Source organism: Malus sylvestris, chromosome 14 (assembly GCF_916048215.2).
Source record: "Malus sylvestris chromosome 14, drMalSylv7.2, whole genome shotgun sequence".
In the NCBI taxonomy this organism is placed as follows: Eukaryota; Viridiplantae; Streptophyta; class Magnoliopsida; order Rosales; family Rosaceae; genus Malus; species Malus sylvestris.
The window spans coordinates 21,227,564-21,251,510 of NC_062273.1; the positions used below are offsets into that span (position 1 = coordinate 21,227,564).

The 23,947-nt window shown below is 36.3% G+C and overlaps 2 protein-coding genes across 2 annotated transcripts; one reads left to right on the plus strand and one right to left on the minus strand.

Annotated features, from left to right (window-relative positions):
- Positions 1 to 919: 919 nt before the first annotated feature.
- On the minus strand, positions 920 to 2,139 carry LOC126599108 (uncharacterized). Its single transcript, XM_050265453.1, has 3 exons — positions 2,056 to 2,139; positions 1,432 to 1,962; positions 920 to 934 (listed from the first exon to the last, which is right to left on the minus strand). Exons 2-3 carry the CDS (start codon positions 1,936 to 1,938, stop codon positions 920 to 922), a joined length of 522 nt encoding a protein of 173 aa, XP_050121410.1. The 5' UTR covers positions 1,939 to 1,962; positions 2,056 to 2,139.
- Positions 2,140 to 6,110: 3,971 nt separating this feature from the next.
- On the plus strand, positions 6,111 to 8,492 carry LOC126598346 (B3 domain-containing protein Os03g0120900-like). Its single transcript, XM_050264699.1, has one exon. The coding sequence runs from the start codon at positions 6,578 to 6,580 to the stop codon at positions 8,006 to 8,008; it is 1,431 nt and encodes a 476-aa protein (XP_050120656.1). The 5' UTR covers positions 6,111 to 6,577; the 3' UTR covers positions 8,009 to 8,492.
- The last annotated feature ends 15,455 nt before the right edge of the window (positions 8,493 to 23,947 follow it).

The following is a 23,947-nucleotide window of genomic DNA, read 5'->3' on the forward strand; positions in this document are numbered from 1 at the left end:
GAGATCTCAATGCTTCAAATATTGAGCTAAATTTCCGTTTATATTCCGTAAAAGGGTTATTGGTGAGCGAGAGATGCTATATGATCGATTGATAATATGTTTTTAACATTGCATGTGTTACACAAGACACGTAATTCCACCTATACATTACTTATTTGTTTATGTCTTCGGTCTGATATTTTATGTGCAGTGTTTGCGTGCCGGCTTAGAGGGATCCTTTGATGGTGTCGAGAGTCAGAAATGAAGAACAAAATATCGGAATTTAGGGCATGCAAAAGGAAGAAAAAGCTGGAGGATGGAGACATGAAAGGACACGTACATGCAGGACCTTACATTTTAATTATGTATGTAGTAAAATATCAACATCCAGGCCATTTTTGAGTAGGTGATGTTCATTAAACCCCTTTGAGGAATTGGCTATTCAACAACCCTCTGTCTATGTCTTAAAATTTAGCACAGTCATTGGATGGTAGGGATCAAAATATCATGATCGACTATAATTCTTTTATATCTGAAGTATCTAATTAGAATGAAATTGGCTATTTCTGAATGTTATGTACTTCAATTCCTTTCAGTCAAATTTTTAGAAAAATGAATATTAGAATGAGAAACTGAAGTATATACACTTGAGGTCCTGAGTTCGAATTCTCCTTCTTTAGTATTGTTTGTATTAGAAAAAAGAAGTATGTAATCGTGTTATGTTATTGGTTGCATCGTTTAGATTGAAGCATATAGAGGGCGGTAAAATGAAGATATTTGAAGGAGAATGGAAAGATAGAGATTATTACTAAATAATAAATTGGCATCATGCAACTGATTGCTTATGCATGGGGCAGTTAGACATTGCTGCACCTAATGACTCCACTGTGTTGTCTGCACTAAGAAATGGTCTATATATACAAAATAAATGAAACCAATTCTAACATCCTACTTCCTGTGCACCGACAAATTACATGTATAATTAACTCATGATATTTAGTTATTTACTGCTATTTAGTTATCTATCACTATTATCCGTGTTAGATTCTCTCTTGTAAGCTTGTGTCTTTTGTCAATGTTTTAGGCCATCTCCAACCGAAGGCTGGCCAGAGGGCTCGTTTGAGCCCTCTAGCCCTCCAAGATTCCCCAAGATATTAATATTTTAATGAACAGTACAGGGCCATATTTGCCTCCGTCTCCAACTGAGGGCCAGAGGGCCAAAGGGCTCGTTTTAGCCCTGTCACAAAAAACCGTCTCCAACCGAGGGCCAAAGGGCCATAAGGCCAAACATAATTTATTATTTAAATTTAAAAACTACAACAACTTAAATTTAAAAACAACAACTTATATTTAAACACTACAAATTAAATTTAAAAACAACATTAACTTAAATTTAAAAATTACAATGACTTAAATTTAATATCCATAATCAATATTATCTTCATCATCCACCATTGTAGGAGTATAGTCAGAGATAAACAATTGCCGCCGAGCCATAATTTCTTTTTTTTTCCTATCAAAATAGGCCTTACTCATTGGAGTGTAATTCGAAGTGTTCCTTTCCATATTCTTATCATCCATCTCTTCTTGTATTTGTTTGGCTCGCTCTTCATGTCTACACTTCCTTTCTTCCGCCTCACGGGCATTTTGCTCCGCCAGTAATCGAAATGAGGCCGCCACTTCATGTTGAGCGGCGTAATCAGCATTTGCCTTGCCCTTTTCCCTCAACCTTCGGGCCTTGTTTCGTCCCATAGGCCTAGGTAAAGAAATTTCGGACGGAGTCGGATTTTCTACCCTTGTTTGTTGAATGGTAGGAGATCCATCTTCATTCATATCTACAGATGGGGATGCAGCTTCCAAAGGATCCACTCTATGTTGAGGTGGATCTTCAAATAACACCCACCCTTTACAAATTTCCCAACAACCGTGAAACTGAAAGGGTTTTGAGCTGCCCTCCATATACAATTCCTCCGCTTGGCGTACCTAGAAAATATAATTAAAAAAATTTTAGGAAATTAATTCACGAAATTAATGTAGTGTAATTAAACATTTAAAATAAACTGTAAAAACACTAACTTCGTCATAGTAATTGGCGCCGCTTTCATGTCTACTTGTTGCTGCTAATAGTGCTTGATGCCATTTATTCAAACTTGGATGAAGATGTTTCTTCCATCTTGAAGAACAACTTTCGTGGTTTCGGATATTCGGTGGAATGGTGCCTTCGTAGAACTCTAAGTATTTTTTGGACACACGAGTCCAAACACCTTCACTTGTTTGAGAAATCCCCCTCACACTATCTTCTGAGATCCATCTATAAGCCTTGTAAAGAGCTTCATCTTCTTTTCGAGTCCAAGCCCTACCTTTCATTGCAGATGAGGCCATTTTTTTTTGAAAAAAAATGAAGGAAATATTGCAAATGAAATGAAGAAATATTATAGATGAAGGAAATATTGAAAAATTGAAACAAATATTATAGATGAAGGAAATATTGGAAAATATATTGAAGGAAATATTGAAAAATTGAAACAAATATTATAGATGAAGGAAATATTAGAAAATATATTGAAGGAAATATTGAAGGAAATATTGAGAAATATATTGAAGGAAATATTAAAAAATATTGAAGAAGGAAATATTGCAAATGAAGTGAAGAATTGAAAGAACTTCACCATATTTATAGAAGAAAAAAATGTTTAAAATAAATTAAAAAAAAAAAAAAAACCAACGGCTAGCTGAGTCAGCTACGTTACATTCAAAAATATTTCAAACTATTAAAAAAAAAAAAGCTCTTCAATGCTGTCGGTTTTAACCGACAGCAATAGGAAACATTAAAAAAAAAAATAGCCAGCCCGGGGCTGGCTGGCTAGCCGAAAGCAGCCAGCCCTCCAGCCCTCCAGCCCTCTCCGATCCCGTGGGGCCCTCCCAGATTCCAGAGCCCTTTGGCCTAGCCCTCGGTTGGAGACGGTTTTAGGGCTATTTTCGGCCCTCTGGCCCTCTGGACCCTTCGGTTGGAGATGGCCTTATGGGGGAGCTAGCGGGGTGTGTATCTCGATGCAATTAGTAGTTTTGTTGGTGATTTTATGCACGAGTAATAGGGAGATTAAATTTGTAAATTAAGTTTTGTAAATTTACTAAATGACATGGAAGATGATAATTGTATTATTATTTAAACGTTGATAAACGTGTTCATTTCTTAATTTTTATTGGTGACACATCATTTAGTTTGCAATTTTGGTCTATAAATTTAGTCTCCCTAGCATCTTTATACACATAATCTCCGATAGCATTAACTATTTGTATCTTTTGCGTTTCAAAGTGTCTGGACACTAGTTTTGTTGTAGAATCTCTTACGAGGCAGGTTATGAAATGTTTCAATTTTAGTTGGCAGGATCAAAGTTCTTTTGATTTTGAAGTGTTGTTACATTTCCTTGTTACTTCTTATGTTTGTCACACACACATATATATGCATCAATATCATTTTGTTTTCGAGTATTTTTGGTGTCAGAACTCTTCAACTTAATCTCAGGTTCTCTTCTTGAAGTTTGTACATTTTCAAAATGTTCTAATAAAACTCTTATGGTTTCATCTAAAAAATCATCTTCAACTCTTCCTTCCCTAGCTTATATATTTCACTATGAGTTGCTTGACGAATGCCAATTTTAGTTATTTTATTTGTATATAAATAGAGTTAATTATATGGAGTACCTCTACTTGAAAACATAGTGGTGGAAACCCCATTTAAAACGAGCATGTAACACAAAGTTAGACCATATAACTGACCCTTATTAACTTTACTACTTTGACCATATCCATAAATCAACTAAAGAGTACTCTCTTCTGTTCATTTTTTTTTTCTTTTTTTTTTTTGCTAGGAAATGAAAACTTTATAATGAGAAACAATGAGTACAACTTGTTCCAATACAATAAAAATAGAAAGTTTTCCAAGCAGGGATAAACTAGAAATCTGTATGGACGAAGGCATCCTCATACAACAAAGTCACAAATTAAAAAGTTAAAAAGTTAATTAAACAAAATACTATATTAATCTATATTTTTCACACAACATATTATAATACCCCTCAATGTGTTTTCATGCTTTAAAAGCATTCCATGACAACTTCATTACCAACACCACCAAATATTTCTCTCACTTTGTATAAAAATAATCATGTTATTATTTATCCATTGATTTACCATCTTATTTGTTAATCAATTCTTCATAAATTTAATGGCCGAAAATACTCTTTCAACATTGATAGTAGCAACTAGAACAGTTAATGTTAATGTAACAAGTAAACTAGTGAAACACTTTGCTAATGTCACAAGTATATACATTTTTTCACCAAAACAATTTGGGTGGGGGCACCCCCCAGCGGCAGGGCCGGCATCTTGGATTAAATTTTTTGAATAGAGTGACCATAGCTAGTAATAGCATCAACCATAAAATTAGCCTCTCTAAAAACATGCTTCCAATTGATAGTAATGAAAGCCTCCGCCACCTATAGTCATGAACCAATTTCTTAAGAACACATGTTAACAATTGAAATAATTTAAGCTTAATCTTGCACTACAAAATTACTTGAATCAAGCTGAGGTACCCACAGTCAGTTACTACCACTTTGATCAATAGTTTTCACAAGGTAAAAGCACACCAAACACATGTGTGAGCTCGAAACAAGCTCAAGATAAAAATGAGGAATAAGAAAGTTAAAAAGTTAACTTCAAAATGTATATTTACGTGCCCAAATCATAAATGAGGAGATAAATAATTTGTTGTTTTAATCTATAAGCTTTTACCAAAACAAAAGTACAAATTTTTTAAAATTGAATTTGATGATTTCTTAAGTGCAATTTTCATTTTTTTTAATAAGGGGAACCAGCTAGTAGTTTTACCACAGCAATCCATCATTTCGGGAGCCGAGAAGACTCACAGAGGCATTTCAATCTCCTCCTGATTACTGTTGTGTGATTTACCAGTATTTGAAATTGAACTCAAAACGTGTCGTGTGAAATACTCCTTATATCGTGGAAGTTAATAATAATAAAAAAAAAGATAGGACCGAATGCTTTAGCAAAGGGCAGTCAAACAATTATATTGCCTAACATAGAGGATGGTCCTATTGAGAAAAAAAAAATGTAATCAAGCAAGTCAAATTATTAAACCCCAAAAAACCCACTTACCATAAATTAATCACAAGGTAAAATTAACCATTTCTTGTTTTTTTTCACCAGCTTGCTAAGTTGCTAGCAACGCAGATGCTTAAAATAGGTACAATGGAAGCAAAATTCCAAAAATAAAGCCGAAGAAGAATAAAAATGGTCCACCGATCCTACTTGCTGTATTGAAATTACAAGTTCGTGCTCTCCAAAACAGCTGGCCCTTTGGGCCTTATCGCAGATAATATTAAAACAATTAAAAACTTGAAATAAAAATGAATTACCACCCAGGATGATGATAGGGACAGGCTCACATGAGCCCAACCAGATAATACATGAGGTCCCTACTTATATATAATTTCCCACAATTTTATTAATCAGAAACCAATTAAAATTATAACGTGGAAAAAATATTTATATATAAAAAAAATCATGCCTAACTGGAGAAGTTTCCTGGAGGGCACCTTCCTTGGAAGAAAATCACACACATGGAACATAGTCACATACGAACAAATACTTAATAGCCAGCCCTCCTTTCAAATAGATTTTTTTTTTCAAACACAATTATCGTAGTATACAACTTTACGTGTTATAATAAAAATAAATAATATAATTGATATGTCACACTTTCAAATATAAAAATTAAATACAATCTAATATATTTTAAGCTGAATAAACTAATAAGAGCGCGGACTGTGCCTCCCAATATGAGAGGTTCAGGTTATGTTTTGAGTTTGTGAGTCTACTTGATTGTAGTCACGAATAGAAATGAAATTCTTCATAACCTATCTGAACCCGAAAAGAATGCATAACCATGATTTGCTACAAATTATCTACTTTTTATGAAAAGAAACAAAAAACTAATAACCTTTCCTAACGGTGTTTCGAAAATACTAAAAAAAAGTTGCCTCTATAAATATCTCTTTCTTTTTCTTCTTTATTTTCTTTTGTTCTCTTTCCCACCCTTACGCGCTCTCTCTCTCTCTCTCTCTCTCTCTCTCTCTCTCTCTCTCTCAAAGCCCAAGTCAACAACAAGAGGAACTTCTTTGCACTCTTTGAAACGTCCATGGGGTATCTGAGTCTTGTTGGTCAAAGAAGAATGCACCGACCGTCGTTGTAATGAGAGCTACCCTTCTGGCTTCTGCTTCTTTTCAGCCTGCAGCTGCCTCCTACTTTCCTCTTCTTCTTCACTAGAATTTTCCATCACCAATCTCAACCCTAGGAAAAAAAACCCACAAAAAATTGAGAAAAAAAAAAATTCCACAATAATAACAACAAAAAAGAAAGAGAAAAGTGTTAGCTTTAGAGTTTAGCTCCCAACCCACCTGCTTCTTTTCTTCTTCCCTTAGATCTTCAAGATCTAGGAATTTGAGGTAGTAAAAACAAGAAGTGGGGCTTTTTTTCTTCTAATTTTTCACTTTTATTTTATTTTTTGTTTATTATGAATTTTGGAGCAGCAGCCGGAGGAGCTATAGATGGTGGATTTTCTACTGAGGATGACCAAAATATGGTGAGAGGTAAGCTCCCTTTCTCCTATGCCTCCTCTCCCACCTCATCTTCATCTTCTCCTCACTACAACAAAACCACCGGCATAGCTACTATGGTCCCTTCTTCCGCTGTCAGCAGAAGCAGCGGCTGGCACGACGGTGGCGGCGGCCCCGACATGAAGCTCGAGCTCATGGACTCGTCCCCCCGAGAAAACAGTGAAGGTGGTGGTGCTCAAAGAGAAGAAAACCCAATCCCCATAGAGAGGGAGCACATGTTCGACAAAGTCGTGACGCCGAGCGACGTGGGGAAGCTCAACCGCCTCGTCATCCCGAAACAGCACGCGGAGAAGTACTTCCCGTTGGATTCTTCCAGCAACGAGAAGGGGCTTCTGCTGAATTTCGAGGACCGGAACGGGAAGTCATGGCGGTTTAGGTACTCCTACTGGAACAGCAGCCAGAGCTACGTGATGACCAAAGGGTGGAGCAGGTTTGTGAAGGAGAAAAAGCTTGACGCTGGCGACACAGTCTCATTCCAGCGAGGGATTGGTGAGGTGGGGAAAGACCATCTTTTTATTGATTGGCGGCGCCGCCCGGATGCGCCTGATCCAAATCATCATCCCCACCACCACTACCCGCTTCATTCTCATCATCCACATTATCAGCCCAATTTTGCAATTCCTCATCAGCATCAATACTCCTGGAATCCCCACCAGTCCGTTCCATGGAGCCCGTTGCTGATGAGACCGCCCGGGGCAGTAATGACTCGGGAACACTTGCACTTGTCGCAGCAGCAGATTCATTCCGGCGTGCATCACCCCTATCGGAATACTGGGACCAGTGGTGGTGGTGGTTCGGGTTCTTATGGTTACGGAAATGTGGTTAACTCTTCTGGCCCGATTTATTATTTGAGATCAGCTTCGTCTGCTGCCGGCCCGCCACAGTTTCACGAGCAAGAGGGCAGTGGACTAATAGAATTACAACAACATCAACAAGTACAGCTGGGTCGGGTTCATCATGAGTCGAATATGGTTTTGGAGTCGGTGCCGCTGGTCCATGGGAAGGCGGCAGCCAAGCGGATGAGGCTATTTGGAGTAAACATGGAGTGTCCCATATCGGAGTCAGATCATGAATGTGACTTATTGTCTTCAGCCACGTTATCATCATCCTCATCGTCCTCCCAGTATCATCATCATCATGCTAACCAACAACTTTCTCCGTCGCAACCCCCACCACTCCAATTAAGGCTCTACGACGGCATGCCTCTCCGCCACCAAGCTATGCCCTCTACCACCACTACTAGTACCACTACTAGTACCACTACCGACTTTCTCAGCATAAGTGGGAAGGCCTCATCATCTTCCATGTCCTTGGACTTTGAGGTCTAATTCTCTAATCCATCACACAAATGCCAATAATCATCAAACGTTGGTTAAATTAAGACGAGAAACAAGGAATGAAGAAGGAGAAAACGATGATGTGGCAGATTGGCTATTGAATAAGAAGAATTAATTTGAAATATGAACAGATTTTTCAGCTCGATTGGTGATAGTCATCGGTACAGAAACGGTACAAGGTTTGGGTTTTTTTTTTTAGAAGAGAATGAGCTGATGATGATCTAAGTGATAGAAATGCCAACAAATGTTATCCAACTGATCATGTCTTTATCTTTATTAGTTTTTTTAACCTTAATTTTCATGTGTATAAATATTTTTTTTATTTAATATAATAACAATCTATATAGATAGATATAGATCATAGTCAGCGCAGTGGTATATTCTATCAAGACATAGATCCATCATTTCCCCAAGATTTCATGCTCTCATTTTGTATCACTCATGATCTGAAATATGAATTTGTTACTATTTATAATCTTTATTTATTTATATATTAATCTCTTTGGCCACCGACTTCTCTCTCTCTCTCTCCCTCCCTCCCTCCCTCCCTCCCTCCCTTCAATGTTGTCGTTGTTGTTTTCATTCAAGTGAATGGAAGAAACAACGTTTCCTGATGACTGCTCAGAAACAGTTGATGATCAGAACACAAGTGCTGCTAGAGCTACCTGATGTAATTGCGGTTTTGTATTTTACCTTTGGTAGGTTTGTTGTTCTTGTCGCTGCTTCGTTGGGCACACCACCCGCAGGTTTTCTCAGACAGACTTGCAGAGAGATTAAAAGCAATAAGGTAGCAGCTAGCTCTGTTATATATAATGTCCTTAATTGAAAACTTTTCTCTTTATATATCTTTAACTATTTGACCTAATTAATTCTTGTCACCTTCCTTTTCTGCAATAATAGTAATTTGTTGATTTACTTCTTTCCACCTTCTTCATCTTTTCATTCATTTCACTACAAAATTAAATTAAATTCTCCTCCAAATAATAGCTAATTTATTATGGTGCAGCTCTAGTACTACTATTATTGTTTATATGTCGGTGTTGTGTACACTGCAACATGTAGTTAATAATTAGGACAAAATACATGTAAACTGCTCCTACTGTTGGATAAAATTACCTGCACTATACTGTTCTTATAATTTTTGTTCATCCAATTGCATGTTCCCTAGCTATTTGGCTTTTACTTGCAAGAAAAATGTAACATGATAGTACTATACCTAACTAATGTAAGGATTAAACAGTACTTTACTTTTTCACGGTTTTAACTTTTTATATGGACCACAATTTTAACTTGTAACAACTACTACATGACAATAATAGTATATGTAGCTAGACTGCTGCATCCCCTATTGTAATGTGGATTTTAAAAATCATACTGTTTTAAAGATGAAAACAATATATTTCGGCGTCGCCTCTATAACTTTTAATGTTTTGATGATCATGGTTGATATTTCATGACGATTGTATAATGAGTTCGAGGATATGGAGGATACATACATACATACATAAATATATATATATATATATATATATATATATATATATATCGATATCAACTTACCAGATTCATGACCAAGTTCTTTTGCCACCATTAAAGATCATGTTTTTTTTTTCATCATTTAGTTGTAATGTGGATAAGAACTTTGCCATAGAAGCTGATATATTCCTGTTGTATAGTTCAAGTAATCTGTCACTGACTCACTATAGCATACATACTTGGGCTGGCATATGTATTTGTTGTATTTGAATGCATTAGTTGCATTCATGAAGTAAAATGAGTAATAAAATTAAGGATCGGTGAGCCTAATACTGAAACTCATTGCTAAGGCCTGAAATATACAAATTTTTCGTTCATCTTAGGATTTCACTAGTTGCATATTGAAATCATGAGCATTATACATTCTCATCATAGCCTAGGGTTACACACTTTGGACTTTCTCTTTTTTTTTCCTTGATTTTATGTGGCTTAATTATTTTTATCAGAGGAAAAGAATTAGCTGCTGTCGAAGGGTTCATGTGCTTGAGACATAAATTTTTCTCAGTTTGAGAGGTACAAATGTATTTCATACAGAATTTTAACAAAATGACATGGTAAATGTATATGAAAATACTCTAATGTAGTACGTATGTAGTAGGTTTTCTTTTCAAGGTACATATCTTTTGTTATTCTTCCAATTAATTAGTTGCAGTATACAAATTTTAACATTATATATAATGAAACATCCCACATCGGTCACTGATCAATTAATTTTAGCAGATATATATGATTGGTAAAATCCTTTTTCACCGTTTTTTTTTTTCTGTGAAGAAGAGCACAAATTACAAGGATTGGGAATATTTGGTTTGTAGTTAGTAATTAATTGCTCATATACTAATGTTGTTCATTCGCCTAATCTTTACTCCTAAATTCTTTCATTACTAATGTTACATGGTAAGATATTAATTAGGAATTTTTGAAATCCTTATAGTACTTATAATGTTGCCATGGCCAGTATTACTAAAACTCATTTGATGATGATATTAGTATATTGTTTGCTGTTTTTCTTGTTGATATGATTTTTGGTACAAATTGATTGAATTGTGTATGCATGTATAATACGTTTAAGCAATACGCATATGTAGATGGTAATACTATACAACATTTGTTTTGCATTTTCAAGGGTTACGTACATACCTTAATCTCACATTACCGATATTTATGAGTAATCATTTTACCCTAAATCTCTATACATGCGAATTCTAGAAGTTGATGAATGTATTGCATTTATAGAAATTAAAAAATTGCTTTGACATGTACAAAATCCAGAAACTAACTAACTTGTAAAACCAGAGTATATAATTTGCAACAGTTAGATGTAAATGTATGGTCAGTACAGCTAAATTTTAGTTTCCAGTTTAAGTTTATTTTATTCGTTTGCCTGTTTTAACTAACGAAGCATTTCTAGTAAAAGTTGTAATTGGATTTCCTGCAAAAGGAATTCCATTTTACATTAATGCAGTAACACCATTTGGATGCATTCAATCATATATAGTAACATATATATTTAGTTAATTGTTTCCTTCCCAGATCCTTATCATATGTTGTGTTTCGGTTTTGGCTTTTCTATCAAGTATGTGTACATAGATCGAAGCTGATATATTCCTTTCAGTAGGGTAATGAATGCTGTCAGGGGTTAATGGCTGGCTTTCATTGTTTTGACAAGAGTTCCAACCCCCCCCCCCCCCCCCCCCCCCAAAAAAAAAGAAAAAAAAGAAACTCCCAATAGAATTTTGAGCTTGTATCTTCTTTGCAAGTGTTGTTTAAACAATAGTTTACTCTAAATTAATATTAACTACGGAGAGGGAGATTCAAATTTGAATGCAGAATAAAGTTGCAAAGTATTGGAAGTAATTTATCATTATTTATTAGGTAAATTTTGCCTAGGTACTATTTAACCCTAAACGTACTGCAGTATTTTAAGCAAGCTCCTCCATTTTTTTACGGTCTTCTGGTTGGTGATATAGCTGGAGCAGTCGACTGGCCTCGTGACATTTTAACTTAATTTATCTTTCTATCAGGCTTTATGTGCCCCATTGTCAACCGGAAAAAAAAAAAAATATTAGGAGGGACTGCTTGCATAAGTCTAAAGAGTTTTCCATACTTTTACAATACATACACACTTGACTCATGAAAATCAAGTTTACAGGAACATACGTCAACTCGAGACACAAGAAGAAAACGTTACAGTAAAATCGTAGTTGTTGGCATGCATTAGGATTTTGATTGCCACAATACTGAACATAATTGTTGTTGCTCACTTGTAAGATAGTGTTAAAAAGTTCGTGAGAAAATAAAGTGAGGTTAGGGTTTAGGGTTGAACGGTTACACGCAACCTCAGAGTATTTGAACTTCAGGTTTTCTTTTGATGGGTTGCTGAACTGTTGCCCTAGGTAGTGATTACAACACGCCCTTTTCTATTTAGTGCAAACCCCCTCTTAATTTTGGCCATTGATTTTATTTTATTTTATTATTTAATCGAACGGCTACGAAAATAAAAGGGTTCGTATAATGTGAAAAATTATGTGAAAAGCACTACCCTTTTATTATACTCACTCCAAAAGCAACAATTTTGCTCTCATATTTTGTTCTTAAAAAATTTCTAATAAATTCCAAAAGAATTTAAAACAAAAAAATTAAATACAGCTCATGGCCAAGTCCGGCCATATATAGCAATCGAGATGGGTTAGGGTGATGACTGAGGAAGTGACCAACTGGATAGAGGAAACTACGGGTTCGGGAGATGGCGAGTAGCAGGGAGATAGATAATTTCTTTTTAAGCTTTTTAGTCAACATAATTTTTGAGATTTGCATAATTTCTGACTTTGACTCCTGAAATTTAAAATCGATAGAAGTGATCCTTGAGATTGTCCACCGTCAATCATTTTGATTATTCTGTGAAAAATCTTTGTTAAATTAAGGGTATTTTGTCACATCAATACCTCACGTGAACTGACGATTTCTTCAATTTAATGGAGATTTTTTTACAGAATCACCAAAATAGTGAACAATCTCAGAGATCATTTCTATCGATTTTAATCTCAATGACCAAAGTAGGTAGAATGATAGCCCCAAAGACCATTTTTACTAAAAAACCTTCTTTTTAGTATTTGTTTGTCAGATTTTTCAAAGTTGTGATTGTTGGTGTACCATAAAATGTAAAACAAGGACACTAGGATATGTGTAGGGTTTATTATACTTATGGAAAGTCGGTTAACATAAAAGAAAGAAACATGGGTGAATGTGAAGAAATGTCTCGCATCAGAAATTTATAAAATTGTATATGAGCGATAAAGAGTTAGAGTACTAATTTCATATATATTCCAGCGAACCACAACTTATTTCAAGAAATTAATCGGTTAAAATGTCAAATATATTTGCTACTCTCCACAATCCACATCCTGGTGTGACTTTCAAATGCTCGATTCATATATATATATATATATATATATATATATGACATGACATGACATGCACATTCAATGGAAATTAACGACTAATGAGTCAAGAGACAACAATGTAGATTTTCTTACTTTAAACAAAATTCAAGTAGAAAAAGACCCCAATTGATTAATAATCTTATATATTCATTATATGATCAGTAAAATAAAACAGAAAGCAGAAAATTATTGTAACTTGTAAGATTTGAGTACGCTGTACGTACCACTGTGTCCTTTTTAGGGTTTCTTTTACTGTATAGTAAGCATAAATCCTGTACTCGTGTTTAGGTGTTGTCATGCTTTACAAGAACATACCCACTGATAAGTTTCTGATTAATTTACCGGACCACTTTTTTTCCTTCAATTATATTGTAGTTCCAATATATATAAATGGGCAGACGTGACATTATTTTACACACAATTTAACAACATTTTCGGGTGGCTTCCGTAATGTATTTTAACAATCCAAACTGTCTATCTTTTACAATATCATTCATAAATTATCCTTACAAAAATTAGACAAAACAAAAATCATTAAAACATTGATTTATAGTGAAGAAAATAGACGAATATATAAAGAAACCCTAAACTCTTAATCCAACGGTTATTAGTTTCAGATTTGAATGATTTTTTAAGACATGATCTTTTAAAGAAACCTTAAAAGATAAACAGTCCGAATCCGTTTAAATATATTACGAAGTGAATCATACTGTAAAAATTTTGTGTAAAAGTGCTATATATACTAGGGGATCCGTCTCTATAGATAATATATGTATATATGTAATGTTAATATACATATGCATTAATTGAGAGCCCTAGCTAGGTACCCGGCAACTGGGGGGCGTCTAGAGAATAGAAGTGCATGTAGATCATGTAGGCAGAGAGGAAGAGAGAATTAGCAGGTTTCTAATATACTTTACATTTGTCATGTCATCACTTAACAGTTAATTTAATAGATTTTTTAACAAATGTATGAAATTAATTGAAATGAAATAATAAGTAAATGGATCATGTATGAAATTGAAATATTTTAAAAATGATATATGAAGTTGTAGTAGAACATAAACATGAAAAAGTAAAATGTAATTCCCTTAATTAAATGAGCTGTAGCGTTTCAGTGATATCAGAATATATAGATGTAGGGCATGCAGCAGCAGCAGCAGCAGCATTAGCATTGCTGCAGCTATCAGACCTGACAAGCATAACGAAAAAGTGTTGGACATCCCGATTGCATTTACAACTATCAACTACTGTTCCCCTCTCCCCTCTCTCATCCCTCCCCAAAAAATATACACCAAACACAAGTTTTGTCCACTCGATCGACAACGATCACGTACATCGCGTTGGGTTTTATTCTGATAGCTAACTTGCTTTATCCCATTGCTATTAGGATTGAGGAGTGCCCCTGTCGAAGCTAGCAAGCTCCAACACTACCTAAACCCATATCCAACGTGTAATTGGTGCAATTGATCCAAAACTAAACCCAAATCACACGTTACATATGAAGAAATAATTCTATCTAGAGAAATACTAAGAAGAATCTCTCAAAGTCAGACTCTCCCTAAATTCTTTGTCACCTCACAATTTAACTTTAATTTTTGTTCCAACAATATAATACATTGTGCCAAAAATAAAAAGATGGAGAAGAGTCAATTGAGAGTCCTAATTTTTAAAGAGTTTCCTTAACATATCTCGTCAAAAGCCATCAGCTTAGTCTTGGGAGTGTGCGTAGGGCGATGAGTAAGAGTAGGTAGCCAAAACCAACTTTCCTTCTCCCAACATGCATAAGAAATCAAAATAAGCACGCGACAGCGGTAACTAATAAAGAAGGCAGGAAATTAAGGATGATGAAAAAGAAGGTGGTGAGAGGCAAACAAGATTCCTATGCATTGTTCAAAGCCTTCTCTCCCAAAGCCTGAAGCAGAAAGAAGAGTGCAGTGCCGTCCCCACTCTATGGAAAGAGAGGGTTTAATAGGCGTAATCAATGACGCCAACAAAAGGAAAGACAAGAAAAGTAGTAGAAGTAGTAGAACTAGGAATTGTATTCTTGGTTTTCAGTCCGTCGTGGTCCCTCTCCTCTCTCCTTCTCTTTTGTGAATTTGGGCAAAACAATTTTCATATCAAATTATTGTCGTTCAATAAATTTACACATGATATTGTATAATTAACACAACATAATATAATATTGATGTATACATGATATGTAAGTCTTTTTTTAATTAACAAACAACATGTGCAATCTACTCCCTACAAGACTTTTCCTCTGCATGGCCCACGTTGATATTTCTTTCGTTAGTTTATATGCACCACATTCCCGTGATATGTGAACGTGAATGTGATACTCTTTCTCTCTCTCGTACACAATGTCCAAGTCCAACCATTAGTTTGGCTCTATGCATGTGGTAGGTTTTTGTCATGGTAAATGAAACCCAAACAATTCCCAATCAAAGATGTATAAAATATATAAGAATTTTCAAGGGGTGACCTGGCATGCCATGCCGTATGGAAAAAATGGGGAAAATGACAGTATCGGGATCAAGATGGCATGCTAACTTTTTGTTTGTTTCCTTACGCCCATCTAGTTCTGCTCACGTTCAGAGTTTTATCAAAGATGCTGAACCATCAACGGCTGTGATCAACTAGGGTTTTCACTTTTGGTCAATTCCTTTATTATCTGACCACTGTCCATACTGTCATGCGGAAGGCAGGAGAAGAAGGAGGGATAATAAAACATAAGTAAGTTCTCAAAAAAAAAAAAAAAAACATAAGTAAAAACAAAAAAACAAAAGAACAGGAGAAAAAAGGACCAAAACAAAAAAAAAAAAAGAAAAAAAGAGAGAGAGAGAGAGAAGAAGAAGAAGAAGAAGCAAAAAAGCTGGTGGGGGTTGTTTGTCCAGTGTTCTGGACAGCTCTTCTTTCTTCTGCAACGGCTTTCAAAAATTGTTGGTGGCAGAGCAGCAGCTGCAGCATTAACAAGGACAGTGCAAAGAGAGGGCAGCCGATCCCAAAAAAACAACCACAATTATGAGTGTAAATATTATTTAGGGGTTTGGTAGTAACGGGTCATGGGGTGCGCACTCACCTCTATATAAGCTCCAAAGCAGCCGTAAAGATGTGCATAGAAAACTCACCATCTTTGCAAACAAGAAGAGAAAAAAGCTACAGGCCCGCACCTTATGTGGGTATGAGAAACAATGTAGACCTGCAAATATAAAAAAATAATACATATTTCTGTTAATTTTTCTGTTGAATTCTGACCCACCTGGATGGGATTGGGATTGCGATTGGGATGAGATTATTTGTGCTAGTGATCAATAGATCTCCCTCTTTTAATGCTGAGTAGGCAGTCTCATGCTAAGGTATCAAAACTGCACCCATGCATGGTGGCAGAGGCCAGTTGGCCAAACCCTATCTCCCACTCTAATCCTTTGCTTTTTCGTCTATTCCTTCCCTCCTTTACACGCTCTGCTGGCTACTCGGTAACCAGTAACCAAGTTCTTTTGATTTCTAATTTTTTATTTCCCTATTTATGTTTGGTTAGATATTAATGAGCTGAGACTATCTCAAAGCAGACTGAGTTGAATTTTCTGGTTCAAAAAGCACACTGAGTTGATTTGCTTCCCACTCATGGTGGATGGTGTTGTGCTAGGATAGCACCAAACCAATTGGAACCAACTCAATCTAATCCACAGGAAATATATCAAATGGAATGCAAGAACAAAATATAAAAGACACCAAAATTTTAACGAGGTTCCTCAACAGTCAGTGTAACTAGAGTACGTCCTTGGAGCAGTAGGAGCTCACCCAATAATCCACTATCAACTAAATGGGAGTTTATAAAGTATTGGCAATCTCACAACCCAAAACCCTAATACACCCAATAACTCTCACTCACCAAAGAAACAAATAGAGAATGAAATATTGTGAATAATTTCCTCTCTATACAAAGCTCAAAGCTAATACAACAAATACAACTTTGATGGAGTGATAGCTAACCAATGGAAAGAGCAACAACTCCTCCTTCTTTGAAATAGGGCTGCAGCAGGGGCTCTTTTTCTTCTCTGTGCAACTCTCTGTTGTCTGCTGCAACTCAGACAAAATGGGCAACAGCTGCTGCCAATTAAAAACCCTACTAGCCACATCACATCGCTTCCACGTGGGTTAAATAAAAGGCCCACTTAATGGGCTATTGGGTCAAGAAGTGGCCCACTACAATTTGGTGACCAATTCAACAATCTCCACCTTGGTCAAATTCCGAAAGCGCAATGATTAGCCAAACAAACATAATCAACAATCAACACAAACCACTCCCGAAAGTAGTAAGAGAACAACTCATGTGAGCCAAATGCTCCAAAACTCCTATTACTCAACACATTCTTTATATAGGCAAAATGTGAGCCAAGTTCAAGTAATGAACAAACTTGGCTACACCAACAACTTTCGTCAACATATCAATGGGGTAGTCTTTAGTTGGAATCTTCTGGAAAATGATATCCCTTTCACCAATAACTTCACGAACAAAGTGATAATGCACATCTATGTGCTTGGTCCTCGCATGATGAACCTGATACTTAGCCAAATAAATGGCACTCTGACTATCACAATGCAACTCTACCTACTTCTGATCAACCCCCAAATCTCTAATCAGTCCATGTATCCAAATGGCCTCCTTTATAGCTTCAGCAACCGCCATATATTTAGCCTCTGTGGTAGACAAGACAACAAATGACTGCAAAATGGACCTCCAACAAAATGGCCTTTTAGCCATAATAAACACATAGCTTGTAGTAGACTTCCTACCAGAGTCATCCCTCTCAAAGCATAAACCAACATCTCAAGTACCATGGAGATACCTCAATATCCACTTAGCTGCATACCAAAGCTCTATACCAGGATTATGCATATATCAACTCACCATACCAACTGCATGAGCAATATCCGGTCTAGAGCATACCATTGTGTAAATCAAACTACCAACCAAATTTGCATATGGTATATTTTTCATTTGTAGTTTTTCTTTATCATTTTTAGGACATTGTAGAGAACTCACTTTAAAATGAGGAGCCAAAAGGGTACTAACCGGTTTGGTTGAATCATGAACTCCAAACTTCCAAATCAAAGGGTATTGTCTTTGATTCAAGCATACCAAACTCTTCTCTCTATCTCTAATGATCTTCATGCCAATGATCTTCTTCGCTTCTCCAAGATCCTTCATCTCGAACTTGTTCTTCATTTTCTTCTTCAATTTCTCAATCTCTTCGACATTCTTTGAGGCAATCAACATATCATCAACATATATCAATAAATAAACGAAAGACCTATCTTGCAACTTTTTGAAGTATACACAATGATCATATTGACTTCTAGAATAATTTTGGCCTCTGATAAATTTATCAAACCTCAACTACCATTGTCTTGGAGATTGCTTCAAGCCATAAAGTGATTTCTTCAACTTGCAAGACAAATTCTCTTTCCCTTTCACTTTATACCCATCTTGTTGACACATATAGATCTTTTCATTCAAATCACCATGTAGGAAAGCCGTCTTCACATCGAGTTGCACAAGCTCAAGATCATATTGTGCAACAAGAGCTAACATAATACGAATTGAGGAGTGCTTCACAACCGAAGAAAAGATTTCATTGTAGTCAATGCCCTCCTTTTGTGCATACCCTTTAGCAACTAATCTTGCTTTCAATCTCACATTGCTTTTTTCATCAACACCTTCCTTCTTGGCATACACCCATTTGCAACTGATAGCTTTCTTACCCTTAAGCAATTTAGCTAACTCCCAAGTCTTGTTCTTCAAGATAGAATTCATTTCATTACCTATGGTATTACACCACTTCTCCTTTTCTTCATTCTCAATAGCTTCCTCAAAATTGTATGGAATCTCATCAGTGATAATAGGAAGAGCAAAAGAAACATAATCACTATACCGAGCTGGCTTGGTAATATTTCTCTTTCCTCTGTTCTTGGCAATGGACTCTTGAGATGAAGCTTGCTCTTCATCTAGAATAGAATCTTCAAGTTCAACTTCTTCAACATCCTCTTGGTCTCCCACTTCTTCACTTGTAAGGGCTTCAACATCAGTGGAAATAAGATTTGAAGTACTAGAGGCAATTTTCTCAAGCTCCACCTGTTGGACATCTTTCATAATCTTCTCAGAGTCTTTGAACATACTTTCTTCATCAAATGTCACATCTCTACTGATTACAAGTTTCTTCATCTCTGGGCACCACAACCTGTAACCTTTGACACCACTACTAAAACCAAGAAAGATAGCCTTTTTGGCTCTAGGATCAAGTTTATTTTCAGTTACATGAAAATAAGCAGGTGAACCAAAAATACGAATATAGTCATAATCAAAAGAAGGTTTTCCAGTCCATACCTCCATTGGTGTCTTGCCCTGAACAACAGCTGAGGGTAACCGGTTGATGATGTGACATGCATAAGTAACTGTCTTTGCCCAAAATGACTTGCTCAAACCCGACTGAGACAACATACATCTAACCTTCTCAAGCAAGGTTCGATTCAATCTCTCTGCAAATCCATTTTGTTGTGGAATTCCCCGAACACTAAAATGCCTCACAATCCCTTCCTCTTTGCAAACTTTAAAGAAAGGGTCGGATGTGTATTCTCCACCATTATACTATCGCAAAATTTTAATCTTCCTCATAGTATGGTTCTCAACCATTTTCTTACAACCTAAGAAAATGCTCAATACCTCACTCTTGTCACAACTACAACATATGCTATCACCGTCGGAGCACAGATCGACGAGAAATCCGATTTCGTCGGAAATTTGGCAAAAATCCGACATAAACCAATGTAATGTCACATTTTCAAAGTGACACTATCGCTAGCGTCACAAAAGGGCTTTAGCGTCGGTTTCTTGGCTTAAACCACCACTAAACAGCGTCGCTTTAAAGCGACACTAAAATTGACGTCGATTTAAACCGACGCATACATACACGTTACGTCGGTTTAAAGCGACGTTCATTAGCAATTTAATTTTAAAATATCCAACCTACTGTCGCTTTTAAACGATATCGAAATAAAATTAAATCAATTAAATATCCCATAAACTGACGTCAAATAACAATTAAATAAATAAAATATGCAAACTAATAACGGTCTTAACCGACACCACCTTTGTTAATAATAATAAAAAAAAACTGACAAACTGCATTCGTCTTCAATTAATTGTAACAGAAAAAATTTATATAATTACAATAATAAATTCCAAGGCCAAAATAAACATTAATGAAAATAATTAACAAGAAAAATAGTGCTAAAATACACAAATATTGTACATCTAACGTTCCACTTAATATACAAAATCTCATCCGTCATAACAACTACTAAATCCGACATTACAAACATAACATAAAAAAACAAAAAAGATAGAACGATTAAAGTGTAACATCCTCGTCAAGTCCACATCAGATCCAACACTCGCAAGCATTTCAGAAAGCCCCCCAGCTGGAAATTCTCGGGTCGATATACTGGCACTTGATAAGGCGGCTCCTGCATGTAAGGCATGGGAGGCTGCTGCATGTATGGCATGTATGTTGTGGGCTGCATAGGCATCGGATACATAGGATACGGAAGTTGCTGATTATGGCCAGCATATGGATATGCAGGGGGTGGCTGACTTTGACCCGACTGTTGAGGAAGAGAAGGCTGACTCTGGCCTGACTGTTGGGTTCCCGAGCTATATGGTGGTTGTGGTTGTGGCTGAAATCTTTGGAAAAGCCATGCAAACATCTGACTTTGCTTGTTCTTTAGGTCCGAAATCTGTTTATTGTTATTTTTGTCCCTTATTTTCAACTCATTATTTTGAGTCATCAACAATGCCATTGCACTGTTAGATGACCTCTTGGAGGAAATTGATGTAGAAGATGAAGAAGACGCATAGGACACCATATCAGGAGTCACCCCATGACCGTATCCTCTGACTCTATTATACCTCTTAGGACCCATTGTATCAACATACACTCGGGTCCTAAGATCTTCATTATCCTCTTGGCCCGACTGAATCAAAGTTTGCAAATTGCTCTCCATTGTTGCCTTGCATTACAATTTTTAAAAATAAAAATTCAATCGTAAAACAAAAAAATAAGCTATAGATAATAAAAATTAATAACAATGAAATACTAACACAGTAAAATAAACTACCCCTGTACGCTCTGATGTTTCATCAATCCAAGTTTCATTTTTTCGTATATGACATTCACGAAAAAAGGTTACAGGATTTGCTTCTTTCCCATGCTTCTTCCACTTTACCAAAAATAAAATTTCACACAAACAATTTTAAGCAAACCTCATTAAATTAAAATTTATAACAACTATAGAATATTTAAAATAACATTTCTTCAAATTATACAATCCATACATATTCTTGCCGCTTTCTTTCAAAAGATTTTGTATCAGTAGTATTGACACACCCCGATCATAGAATCAAGGTGTGCTGGTCGTCGCGTGGGCGTGACGTAACCAAAAGTGCGATGCGGAAGCAAAAGGTAAAAGAATTACGAAGGAATAAAAACCAACTACTAGCAATAATATCCAACTAACATGCTAGAGTGAGTTTAAGTGTGAAATACACATATTCAGAGCATAAGTACCAAGTGCAGTCAAGTAAGACCATTACTAAATTACAACACCCGAAGGTGAGTCCTACATTTAAGAAGTCTGTTAGAACGCCGTGGGGATCCTTATGAGCCACCAACACTGCTAACTAGAACCTGGAGGAGCGCAAAACAAGATTGAGTGGGTCAGTAAAATAAAGCTTTTAAAAAATATTTCATTTAACAACACTTCTAACCCTTCACTGTAAAACCATTATACTTTCCCAGAAAAATAGTATATATATAACCATATATAACAGCAAATAACCCAAATCACAAGTCTTTAACACTTTTCAAGAAATATGCCATGCTATGCTTCAAACATAATAAGGATGCATCAATATAACAGGTGAAATAAGGAATCAACCAGAGACCCTGCAGTTGTCCTGTACGATTAATTCTATAGCTCAATATCCAACCCAACCGGAGTCACAACTATGACCTGTACGACACTACTCTGCACATAAATCGGAACTACCTGAAGTAGTCTGTACGACAAGCATGGTGTAAGAATACGCTCTAGTGCTTCTCTCATCAACAGCTGTATAATAATCTAAAGTCACCTACAAGTCGGAACCATCTCTAATGGTCTGTACGACATGTCGGAATCACCTCTAGTGATCTGTACGACATGCACCTACTTGGATCCAAGGTGAGCGTGTGGTGCGGGGTGAATAATATAAGCACTAACACCAGGGGTGCAGGTTATGAGCTTTCAACATAATTTACATCATCAATAAATCACATGAACAACATAAAACTCACCGTATACTCACCTATGCGTCCACAACACAATTTCACATATATGCATCAAGTACTAATTCATATATTTCATATAATATGTATGCATGACATTTTAAAACATACTTTCATTTGAATTCAATTTCTGGGAAAAGTCAGTAGTATATAGGTATATACAGAAAATAACTGCCCACTCACTGGTATGTCGAAGGGTCGTAACCCCCGTGACGCCCTTGAATGCGCTCGTCCTCGTGATAGGTCTCACCTATATGCGAAACAACTATAAAAACGTTATTTAAAGCATATAACCAACAATACGTAATAACTTGTCATACGATACTCAATTTGGGTATATGAATATACCACAGTGACCTACTTAACGTCACAGACGTCAAGATATTTTTAGAAAAAAATTTCAACGCCGCACGCGCCCCTACACGCCGGGATAGGCACGGTGCTATGCGCCTCCACGCGCGTCATCCCCTACCTCCAGACGCCGGAAAATCTCGCTGGCGCCGGAAAACTAGGCAGACCTGTAACTCCTCTTTTCTCGCTCGATTTCGCACCATTTTCCACGAAATTTTCACCAAAATGTCACAAATCATGAGAGGAAGAAGGCTATACCTTTTAAAACTTCCAAATCCTTCAAAAACTCGTCGGGATAATTTCACCAAAACCGGCCACCTTCGAACTAGGGCCTCCCGACGTCCAAAACTTCCAAATGAACGTCCCCAAGCTTCGTGGGAACCTCCTTAAACTTACTGTGAGCTTGGATTGTCCTAAAAACCAACCATTACAAAGTTCGTGAACAGTGATATTAAACGGGAATACGGTTTCGATGTGATTTCGAGGGTTTCTAGTTCTAAAAGTAGTACCAATCGATTCAGAAGGTTGTAAAGATGAAGGAACTCACCTTTTTGACGTCGATCTGTGAACTTTTGAGGGGTTGGTTCCTTATCCGTACAAGTTTGAATGGGAGAGAGAGAGAGTGAACTGAGAGGGATGAGAGATACGGGATAGGAGAGAGAGAGTGAGGTTGGCTTTGTGTGTGTGTCCTCCTAAGTCCCTAGCCATACAATTGCAAACAATTTTAATCCACTTAATTTATTTTCCAAGAACTTAGGAAAGTATGCAATATTCAAATAAACATGTCACACACCTTAGCAACCTTTAAGGACAATTCCGTCATTTCACATCCACGATAAATGAAATTTCGGGACGGGCTGTGACAAGTATGGTTCATTGTTTTCTTTTGCCGATTAATCTTATTTTTTTCAGCAACCTCCTGAAAATAAAAATAAAAATATTAGACAAATTTATAGTTATAACGAAATAAACTACATAACGATTACCTTTGTTTTATCTCCACTCCAGTATGCCAACAAATTAACCCACTAGGTAGGATTCACATCAGGAGAAGGCTGGCGACGCTCATCTGCTACTCTTTCGGTATAATACTTTTTTTTTAACTTATTTCTAAACTCTTTATGTGCATGCTCCGCAACCTTAAGCGTCATAAAGCGGATCAAAGGCATTTTTGGTATATCTGCATCTTCAAAAACAATATTTCCCTACATCCA

Bases quoted from the DNA above. Each gene is read 5' to 3' on its own strand.
- LOC126599108 (XM_050265453.1), bottom strand. From the start codon at position 1,938: ATGGAGGGCAGCTCAAAACCCTTTCAGTTTCACGGTTGTTGGGAAATT.
- LOC126598346 (XM_050264699.1), top strand. From the start codon at position 6,578: ATGAATTTTGGAGCAGCAGCCGGAGGAGCTATAGATGGTGGATTTTCT.